The sequence below is a fragment of the Hydra vulgaris genome, chromosome 12 (genome assembly GCF_038396675.1).
Source record: "Hydra vulgaris chromosome 12, alternate assembly HydraT2T_AEP".
Lineage (NCBI taxonomy): Eukaryota > Metazoa > Cnidaria > Hydrozoa > Anthoathecata > Hydridae > Hydra > Hydra vulgaris.
This window is the reverse complement of record NC_088931.1, coordinates 38030001-38041113: the sequence shown is the minus strand read 5'-3', so window position 1 is coordinate 38041113 and position 11113 is coordinate 38030001. Positions and strand designations below refer to the sequence as shown.

The 11113-nt window shown below is 26.2% G+C and overlaps 1 protein-coding gene across 1 annotated transcript in view; it reads right to left on the bottom strand.

Annotated features, from left to right (window-relative positions):
• Positions 1 to 438: 438 nt before the first annotated feature.
• LOC100197298 (uncharacterized) overlaps positions 439 to 11113 on the bottom strand; it is a 56645-nt gene continuing 45970 nt past the window's right edge. Inside the window, exons 21-28 of the mRNA XM_065813152.1 lie at positions 10055 to 10270; positions 9779 to 9914; positions 8915 to 9045; positions 8531 to 8837; positions 5700 to 5858; positions 5489 to 5548; positions 1125 to 1336; positions 439 to 721 (exon numbers count right to left, since the gene is read on the bottom strand). Coding sequence (XP_065669224.1) covers positions 602 to 721; positions 1125 to 1336; positions 5489 to 5548; positions 5700 to 5858; positions 8531 to 8837; positions 8915 to 9045; positions 9779 to 9914; positions 10055 to 10270 — 1341 coding nt within the window. The 3' untranslated portion in view covers positions 439 to 601. The remainder of the gene's footprint in view (positions 722 to 1124; positions 1337 to 5488; positions 5549 to 5699; positions 5859 to 8530; positions 8838 to 8914; positions 9046 to 9778; positions 9915 to 10054; positions 10271 to 11113) is intronic.

The following is an 11113-nucleotide window of genomic DNA, read 5'->3' as shown; positions in this document are numbered from 1 at the left end:
ACTAGTTGGACTAGTGTAGTCCAACTAGTTTAATAAACGGTAGTGTATAACCCAAACTTTTTTTTTTCGTCCAAGTACCTAAAATTGAAATCGAGCATTTTGGTTGGTATTTGTACCGAATATATAGACTTCAGCATTGTAAGAATACTACGGCAGACATACCCTTTGTGTAAGGGCTGTCTGAATGTTTAAACAAAAAGATGTGTGGGACCTATTTATCTATTAACACGATCTTATCATTATCATTCTTTTCGTATATCTGACACACAATTTATATTTATCTGATAAATATCTAGATTGTGTTTGATGTCTAAAAATACTTACTAACGAATTTTGGCAATTTTTAATACTTCAAGTAAATAAGTAAGAAATAAATCCGATTTGTTTAACCCTTTGGATAGGATACGCCTATATTTGAACTATATTAATAACAACTAATAAGATCTAAAAATATATTTAAAAAAAATGTCACAAAACAAAGAAAGTAATGCTTTCATTATTTTATTTAATTATTCTTCGTATTTTCAAAAAGAATACAAGTTTTTCTTGTTTGATTATTACGCTTTACTGATTAAGGGATTAACGCAATGAAAAAAATTCATTAAATTTTGCAAGAGCGAACCATTCCATTAATATTCGATACATATTTTTCCATGTCTTTAATACGGTTGGAAACTTCATTTAATTTTAGGTTTGGCTTGCTAAACAAAGCTACAATTGCCTGAAATAAAATAATGTTAAATAAAATACTCTTAAACTTGAAAAAATAAAAAACTGCTAATAGGAGTAAATTTTAAACGTATAGAATATATTAAATATATATATATATATATATATATATATATATATATATATATATATATATATATATATATATATATATATATATATATATATATATATATATATATATATAGAGAGAGAGAGAGAGAGAGAGAGAGAGAGAGAGAGAGAGAGAGAGAGAGAGAGAGAGAGAGAGAGAGAGAGAGAGTCAATCAAACATATAAATAATAAAATAATAAAAACAAAACAATTTTTTATAAATTATATAAAATTTTTTTATAAATTATAAAGTTTCTAAGGAAACAAAGTTTTAAAAATACTAATATAAAAAAAAAACCTACTTCAGACAGTTTTGATGCTGCAGTTATGCCTTTTGTTTTTTTGGTTGTTAAAGCTTTTTGGAGCTTTCCTTTTAACTGTCTCACAAATCTTGCAATATTTTGAACACCATTCCGCTTTAATGCACTTTCAAACTTTGATTTAAATTCGTTTAATGCAGTAGCACTGTATTTGGATAGCTTTTTTTTAATCAAATCAGAGAAATACTGAGTACCTAAAACAGTTTAACTCTATTTTAGATGTGTATATATAACCTAAAACAATTAAATTTTAATTTAAATAAGAAACTATATATATATATATGTGTGTGTGTATATATATGTATATATATATATACATATATATACATATATATGTATATATATATAAATATAATATATATATTTATATATATATATATACATATATATATATATATATATATATATATATATATATAAATATATATATATATATATATATATATATATATATATATATATATATATATATATATATATATATATATTAGGGTGTCCCAAAAAACAACATTTTTGAAAAATATATACAGAGACCCCCTTAATGTGTTCTATCTAATACAAAAACACTAGATTTAAAATTTTTTTGAATAAAAAATATTTTAAGGGGTCCCTCAAGACCCTCAAATATTTAATGGGTACTAAATATTTTCAAAAAAATAACTTTTCAAAAATATGTCACCCTGGTACTCAAATGAAGCGAAATTATATAAAAATTTCAAAAATAATATAGATTTAAAATATAGAATTGTTATTTTTGGTTTTATTACATGAAAAATTACGTTTTTTAACAAAAAACAAAAAAATGCATTTTTTATGTATTTTTATGACAATTTTGATAAATAAGTTAAAATTTTTCCAAATCAAATTTTTTTTTTTGACCACAATGCAGCATGCAATAGAGAAACTTGAAAAAGTCTATAGTGAATGGAGAAATCAACAAAAAGTAGTAAAAAGAGCTACACACAAAACTAAAGAGATGCTGACTCCTTAGAAAAATGTTTGACATTTCACATGCTGAGTCTAAGGTTTTGCAACAAATCCCAGAAGATAAAGCTTCATGCTCAGCTAAGAGATGGTCATGATACAAATTTAATTAAAAGTTGGTAACCAAGGTGCTAAGGGAAAAAATATAGAAGATACAGTATTACAAAATAAAAAATCGAAAAAAATTCCTGTTTGATTAAATCAGAACAAGAATTAGCTAACTTGTTTATAGATCACTTTATAAATGCTTCACTTGAGCTAAGACCAAACAACTTTAACCTCCTAAGCTATTCCAAATATCTTCCATTTTACGATGTTACTTGGGATTTAAAGTCAGTATCTAATGAATCAATTACACATATATAATATAATAGTTTTGCTCCAAAAAGTTTTGGTTTTGAACTAATAAGTAATAAGTTAATTAAATATTTTTTACTCAGGTTGCACTCAGTTTTTAACAAAAATGATTCTATTAGGACTGGATGTTTCCCACAAGAATTGAAACTAGCTATAGTAAAACCTGTTTATAATAAAAGAAATAAAACCGTTATGGAGAATTACAGGCAAATAAGTATATTACTGGCATTATGGAAAGTATTTAAAAAAGCTGTTATATATCAAATTGAGAAAAATCCTAATAATCTAAATTATTCTGATTATTCAATTCGGCTTCAAAAAGGGATTCAAGGCAATACATACTAATTTAAAAACTTTCAATATGATAATGGACTATCGAAACCAAAATAAAATTGTTGCAGTCATTTTACTTGATGTAAGAAAAGCTTTTGATAGCTGTGCCCATAGCACTATTTACAACAAACTCAAAAACATAGGTGCCGGTGAAAAAATTTTAAAATTAATCTCTTCATACTTAACAAATAGTAGGCAGTCAGTTGTTATTGGAAGTTTGAACAATTTTATTTTGTTGAGCAACTAGAACAATTACACTTTTGATTGCTTATAACTTTAAAAAATGTATATTTAAAAAAAAAGGGTCAATTTTTAAATACTTTTTGCGTTTAAAAACTCACTATACCTAAGCCACTTTATGCAAGTTATATATATATATATATATATATATATATATATATATATATATATATATATATATATATATATATATATATATATATATATATATATAAATATATATATATATATATATATATATACATATATATATATATATATATATATATATATATATACAAAAAAAAAGCCACACTAACATTTTTTCTTGATTTTAAATATATAATGTATAAGGATGCAAAACTAAAAAATTGGATGTGGTAGTCCAAAACTTTGGACAGAAAAGGTATGTTTATATATACACTAATATTTATTTAAATAAAATCTTTAAAAAACAGATTAATACAAACACATTTAATATTTTAGAAAACAACTAACAGATATAGAAATTGGACGAATTATTGAAGCTGCTGACCAAGGAGAGTCTCACAGAAGCATTGAAAAACATTTCAAATGACAAAACTCAACTATTAGTGGATTGGTGAAGAAATATAAGCACACTCTTTTAGGCTTTCTCCCAGATCTGTTGGATCTGGGAGAAAGCCTAAAACATTAAAAAAGGGAGATCGCTATATTCTTAATGCCGTCAAAAAAGATCGTAAAATCACATGTTCTGAGATAAAACTAGAATTAAACCTTACTAATATCTCAAAATGGACAATATCTCGTCAAATAAAAGCATCAGGGGAGTTTTTTGCTGGAAAGCAAACAAAAAAACCTTTTTTGTTGCAAATCAATCGTAAAAAAAAAGATTAAAATGATGCATTGAGCACAAAGATTGAGCATGTGAGCAATGGGCTAAAGTTGATTGGAGCAATGAGTCTTTTTTTGTGTTGTTTCATAATAGTTGATCTCACTGCTGCAAATTAATTGGGGAAAAGTTCAACCCCCAAACATGCAAAGCAACTATTAAACATGACAAAAAGATTATTGTTTGGGGTTGTTTTAGTGCACACAAAGTTGGAAAGCTTTACCAGGTGGAGGGTACCATGGATCAGCATTTGTATCACAAAATCTTAGTTTATCAACTTGGACCAAGTATAGAAGAACTTTTACCTAATAATGACTACATCTTTCAACAAGATGTAGTCTTGATAAGATAACGATGCCAAACATACAGCACGGTTGAATAAAAGATATCTGGAATCAAAATTGATATCAATTATGTCTTGGCCAGCACAGTCTCCTGATTTAAATCCAATAAAAAATCTTTGGTCTATATTGAATAGAAAATTGCAAGATTGTCGGGCAATAAATGAAGATGAACTGTGAAAAAAAAAAAAAGTTTTAGTATGAAGAAACAGTTACAATAAAATATGCAACTTAACAGAATGACAAGTCACCTGAGATTGAATTCGGTTGATGGAACAAGAAATAATAATTTGCTTAAGCAGAAACTATGGAAATGTTTGTAGAAAGTAAAAGAGATTCAACATTACAACAATGGGAACCGAAAGTAAGCAAATGATAACAATAAAGAGAGACAACCTTAGAGGTTCAATTATTTTTTTAATTTTATTTCCATCTCTTTCAACCCAAAATTTCAAAACTACAACACTGCACAGAGAAAGTTAAGTGCAGTAATTCCAGAGAAGGGTGAATTTGATTTTCAAACCTCTGGATAGTGAAGTGTTCTAATATCATATTTTGATGTGTCAAGAAACTTTTACTACTGTATAATAAAAACAACAATTAATAATAATAATTTCTCGTTTACCACAAAAAAATAAAAAAATAAAAAAATTGGCACTTAAAAAGACTTAAACTGATACTTAAAAAGAATAAATTGATAAAAAAAGTGCTATGGATTGCACCAATGCATAAATTTGATGAATGTCAAAGGCAAGGAGTACTAATACCCACAACTGATGTGAATGTTTAAATTTGTAGCTAAATATATTTTGGTTGTATTTTAAATTACATTTTAAAAATTAAAAATACTACATAAACATATTCTAGGAATTTAAAGTATTTGAAAATAGAAATTTGCATTTAAATTATTTATGGGATTATTTTATGCTTTTATACAAAGTAGAAATACAAAAGTGAACAAAAATAATGCACTCAAAACAAATAGCGTTGACTAATGGTATTTAATACCAATAGCACTGCATCAGTGCACCCCTAAAAAAACTGTGGGGTTGTTTGCATTTGAGATCAAGGTTGATATATTCTCTATGTGTAACCAACCATTGATACTGTGATTACATATTAGATTGTGATTACATTATTACATATTAGAATGTGATTACATTATTACATATTGATGCTGTCATTACATACTGTGATTACATAAAAAAATATTGAAAATAAATATTGAAAATAAATTTAACCTCGCTCCAATTGTCTGACCCAATACTGCACATCTGTGTTTGTTTCATTTGAAGTTCCAACTAAAAGGTTTAAAACATTAACTAAAAAAGAAGTTTTAATTGAAAGCAACATTACAAATGTGATATATGACTTAAAAAGAAATTAGAGTTGAAACCCTCTCACACAGCTTCTATAGCAACCTAAACAGTTTTTTGACAATATAAAATTTACCTTTGCTTGCTTTTAATGAATTAGTTTCTTTTTCCATTGATTGATGTATTAAATTTAATTGATTCATGGTTTGACTATATGAGTCTGAAATTGATCGGATGCTGTTGTATAATTCAACATATTGATTACCAGCATCAGTAACAGCAGAACAATGAGATTCTAAATAGTGAAAAATTTTTGAAAATTTAACTTAAAAAAAACATGGAACAACAAGGAATAACAAACATATTTAAAGGGTTGGGAAAACATATCTGCTGACTAGCCATTTCTTCATTTAATAGGCCGATGCAGATGTAATTCTCTATTCAGATGATGAACACTGGATTATTATTTTTTGTTTCCACTCATGGGTATTTGCTTGTGCTTCCATAAAAGTGGTTATAAAAGTTTTTTGTTATCTCCTAATAAAAAGACAGCTTAAAAATCCAATTTATTCTGAGCTGTTAGTAAGGTTACCCACACTCTGTTTCATATCTCAGAAAACGCTAATTTTCATCAACAGCTGTAAAATATTAGTTTCCCTGAAACTGATTTTAGTGTGCGTTATCAATGCTATTTAAAGAGCCTTTTGTTAAAACTTAACTATCAAGATAGTGCCATGCACTATTAGTGATTGAACCAGGTTCTTTAATAATTTAATGACTATGTTAACATAATAAAATTCACCAGACCAGAAGTTGCTCATTGAAAGAAGAATTTACATTTTATTTTTAGATCTTAGTGATGATGGCTACTATCCTCTAATTAGCAAAAATCAATAGCCACAAACTTGACCTGGGTGTATACTTAAATATCAATTCAACTATTTGTTGCAATATCAATTCAATTATTCATTGCAGTATCAGTTTTGAATCCTCTGGCTAATCTTTTATGTGCTTTCATTTTCTCTTTTCTTAATCACTTTTCTCTTTGTTCTTCATCATTCTCCTTTTTCCCAAAATCGCATGCTTTTCAATGTTACTTATGATCAAATTGATTAGGGCCCTTTAAATTTATTTATCAGCTAATTTCTTTGTTATTGGTAACTTTAATTATTTTCACATTATTTGGGTTGGCTCTAGTATTGCTGACCCTGCTGGCATTAAGACATAAATTTTTGTCTATCTCAATTTCATACATAGATAATTAACTTTATTACCCTTTTTTTGAACATTCTTAATCACTTACCTTTACTCCTTGATTTGTGTCTTATGTTTGGAACTATTTTGTATAATTTTTCTCCTTGATCTATTTTAAGTGATCATCAGATCATGAATCACATTAGATTCACTTTATAATTTATTACTACTTTATAGGTTGAATGAAATTTCTTTTCAAGATTCTTTATGATGATCTTTGGATTAATATCTTTCCTACTTTGCTAAAAATTTGAACATTTTAAGTCAAAATTAAGCGGATGTAGAAAGAATCAAAAAAGTTTGGCAAGTGGTCTTCTTTATGAGCCTTCTTCTTACAATGTATCAGATAATATCTTTAAGATAATTGAATCCTTCCTTACCAATCGTAGTATAAAAGTTGTCCCTGATGGACAGCACTCTTCTTTATATCCTGTAACTTTAGGGGTTCCTCAAGGATGGTTTCTTGGCTCTATACTTATTTTAATTTACATTAACAATCATCCAAATATTCTCACATCTAAGGTGGCATTGTTCGCTGATGATATTACCACTTATTCTTGTCTTAATATAAAGCCAACACTCTCTGATTGCTTGGAGGGGGCATCTGAGCTTGAAAGGGATCTCACTTCTGCTACGGCATGGTGCTCCCAGTAGCTGGTGAACTTTAACTCTGATAAAACTCAATTTTTCAAGTAATCATTATCACAATAATCTAGACTTTCCTATATTTATGAACGGTAAATGTACTCAATGAGTTATCTACCCTTAATTAGCTCTTACTTCAGATCTTTCTTGGAAACCATATACCAAATCAATTGCAAAATTAGCATCTGCTAAGGTTGCATTTCTTTATTGTGTTTGCCACTTTCTCACTCAGGACTCTATTCTTTATCTTTATCAATCTCAAATCTGTCCTTGTATAGAATACTGCTGCCATATCTGGGGCCGCTCTTCTAATGATGTCCTTTCTCTTTTAGACAAGGAGCGCATTGTAAACATAGTTGGACCTGCTATTGCAGCCATCCTCAAACCATTATTACATCGTCGTAATGTTGTTTATCTTTCTCTTATCTATAAATACTATAATGGGCACTGCTCTAAAGAGCTAGCATCTCTTATGTCATCCACTAAAATTCATTATGTTACTTGTCGTTCAATTAAGCCTCATTCTTTTACTGTGACTGTTCCTAAGTGCTCCAAAAATTCTTATTCGCCTAGTTTTTTTTCTCAAACATCAATTCTTTGGAATTTATACTTAATACAAATTATATTTAATACAATTTGCAATCTTTTAAGTTGTCTGTCAATCGTTATCTTGCTCTATAAACTTCATCGTTTTCTTCAAGTAACTTCCAACTCTAATAGTGGTTGCTTGCAGCCTTGTTGGAAATGACAAAAAATGTCAAAAAAAAAATCAAGACATTTAGGAATTTAGCCCAAATGTCTGGACCTTAGTTTTGATTTGGACATAACTGTTTTGATTACATCTCTGATTTTTTTACTTGAACATCAATGCTTTAAAATTCTCTCCTATCATCATACTTTCATGAATCATACAACAGTTTTTCTTCTATCAACAGCTTTCTTGCTAACTATTAACATTACTTATTAACTATTAACTATTAATAGTGTTTGCTTGCAGACTTGTTGGAAGTGAACTTATTAAAGTAAAAAAAAACTAAATAATTAAAAAGAGTTAAAATAACTTAATACTGTTTGAGGGTAGTGCTCTCACAACTAATTTAGAATTCTTCAAGGAATTTTCAAAATCAAAGGCACTTAAAGCTGCCCAAGGTGAACTATACAAAAATGCATTTCTTGTTTTAAGACTACGAGTTACAGTGTAATGATTCTCATCTAAAAGGGCACGACTACTGGCGGTCAGCTGTGGCAGTTGAAGCTTCTGTGTATGGAATGTCAAAAGTTGTAAATCAATGATAGAGTTATTGAAAGAAGGCAACATATCTTTTGTTTGAACTTTTGATCGTACATCTTCTTGCGCTGGAGCATTTTCATACTTCTAAATAAAAACAACAAATCACTATAACCAAATTTTTATTTACAATTCATTTGAAAATTTATTCTTTTTTGACAAACCTTTAAGAGATTTTTTAAAGATGTTTCTAATGAATTCAAATTTTCTTCTTGTTTCGCTACATATATACTCTCAAATTGATAAAATTCTTCAATGTTTGGGAATTGAACTCCCAAATAATCTTTTGCAACCTCTAAATAAAAAATGAAAAACAAAAGCAAATAAGCATGCTCTTTAAAAAGATGAGGGAAAAACCTTCAATCTATAATAACAATTATATATTATATAACAATCATATATTATATTTAACAACAATTATATATTATATAACAATCATATATTATATTTAACAACAATTATATATTATATAACAATTATATATTATATTTAACAACAATTATATATTATATAACAATTATATATTATATTTAACAACAATTATATATTATATAACAATTATATATTATATTTAACAACAATTATATACTATATAACAACTATATATTATATTTAACAACAATTATATATTATATAACAATTATATATTATATTTAACAACAATTATATATTATATAACAATTATATATTATATTTAACAACAATTATATATTATATAACAATTATATATTATATTTAACAACAATTATATATTATATAACAATTATATATTATATTTAACAACAATTATATATTATATAACAATTATATATTATATTTAACAACAATTATATATTATATAACAATTATATATTATATTTAACAACAATTATATATTATATAACAATTATATATTATATTTAACAACAATTATATATTATATAACAATTATATATTATATTTAACAACAATTATATATTATATAACAATTATATATTATATTTAACAACAATTATATATTATATAACAATTATATATTATATACTAACTATTTGCAAAGTAAGTAGCATATTCCCCATTAAAACACTGACAAAGTTTAAGGTTTCTATCGTCAAATTGAAACATCCTATACGTTGTTTGAAAGCCTTCAACGCAGTTGTCACCTTGCATTTTTATATCTACAACCTAAAATAAAATTTTTTATTTTCTAGACTTAACAGGGGCAAATACTGTAATGTATAAATCAAAGCATTGCAATATCAAAAAATATTTAAAAAGTTATTAAAAAGATATTTAAAAAAACAAATTAAAAAAAAAAATCTTACATTTGCATCTAATTCAAATTTTTTGATATCAAAAAAAATTTGATTTTTTGCGGACATTTCATTAACTCCATTCAACATTGCAAACAGATCCTTGTATTTTTCTTTTCTTTGATTGAAATCATCAGCATTGAGTTTAGATTGCGATTCAAAAGACGTGTACAACTTGTAAATATCTGTTGCTTCATCATTTAATTTATCAAAGTCTTCCAAGAGTTTCTTAAAAAAAAATTGAAAAAAGTAAAGTAAGAGATGAAAAATAAATGTTAAATATTAATATTAGATTAAAATTTTGCCTAATATTAAATAAATTGCTTAAGCTTTTAATTCATGCATTTTAGTAAAATCTATAAAAAACAAACAGTAGCTGTCAAACTTCAAATCAAAAGGCAGGTAACACATTAATTCTATCTTTTTTATTATATGTTGATTTCATCCAAAAAGAAATTAATAATGAATAAATAATAAACAACATGCTTTTACCTTGTAAAAGCATGTTGTTTATTATTTATTATTCATGAAATCAACATTTAATAAAAGGTAGAATTAAACTTATATAAAATCTGTAAATACTGATTGCAGCAACTACAGTTTATGTGCAACCTAAACTGTAACCTTAGAGATTACAACTTAGATAAACAACTGTAACCATAGAGATTACATTTTAGGTTGAGATACAGATTAGATAGAGATTACAGTTTAGATTGGTACTTGAATTATAATCTTTAAAAACACTTGGAATTGAAACTGGTAAACTTTAAATGAAAAAACAATACAACATTGCAATATCTTGTTATTTACTGCTTAACCTTCAAACAGCTCCTATCATTACATAAAACTGTTTCTTCATGAAATATTATCATTTCTATATGAAATATTGGTGTTTCTTTGTGAAATAATACTACTTTTCATGAAATATTGCTGTTTCTATATGAAAAATTGCTGTTTTTTCATGAAATAATACTGTTTCTTTATGAAATATTACAGCTCCATATCATGCTTTATCATTTGTTTTACGTGATAAGTCATTTACTTGATGTGACTTGTTATTTAAATTTATTC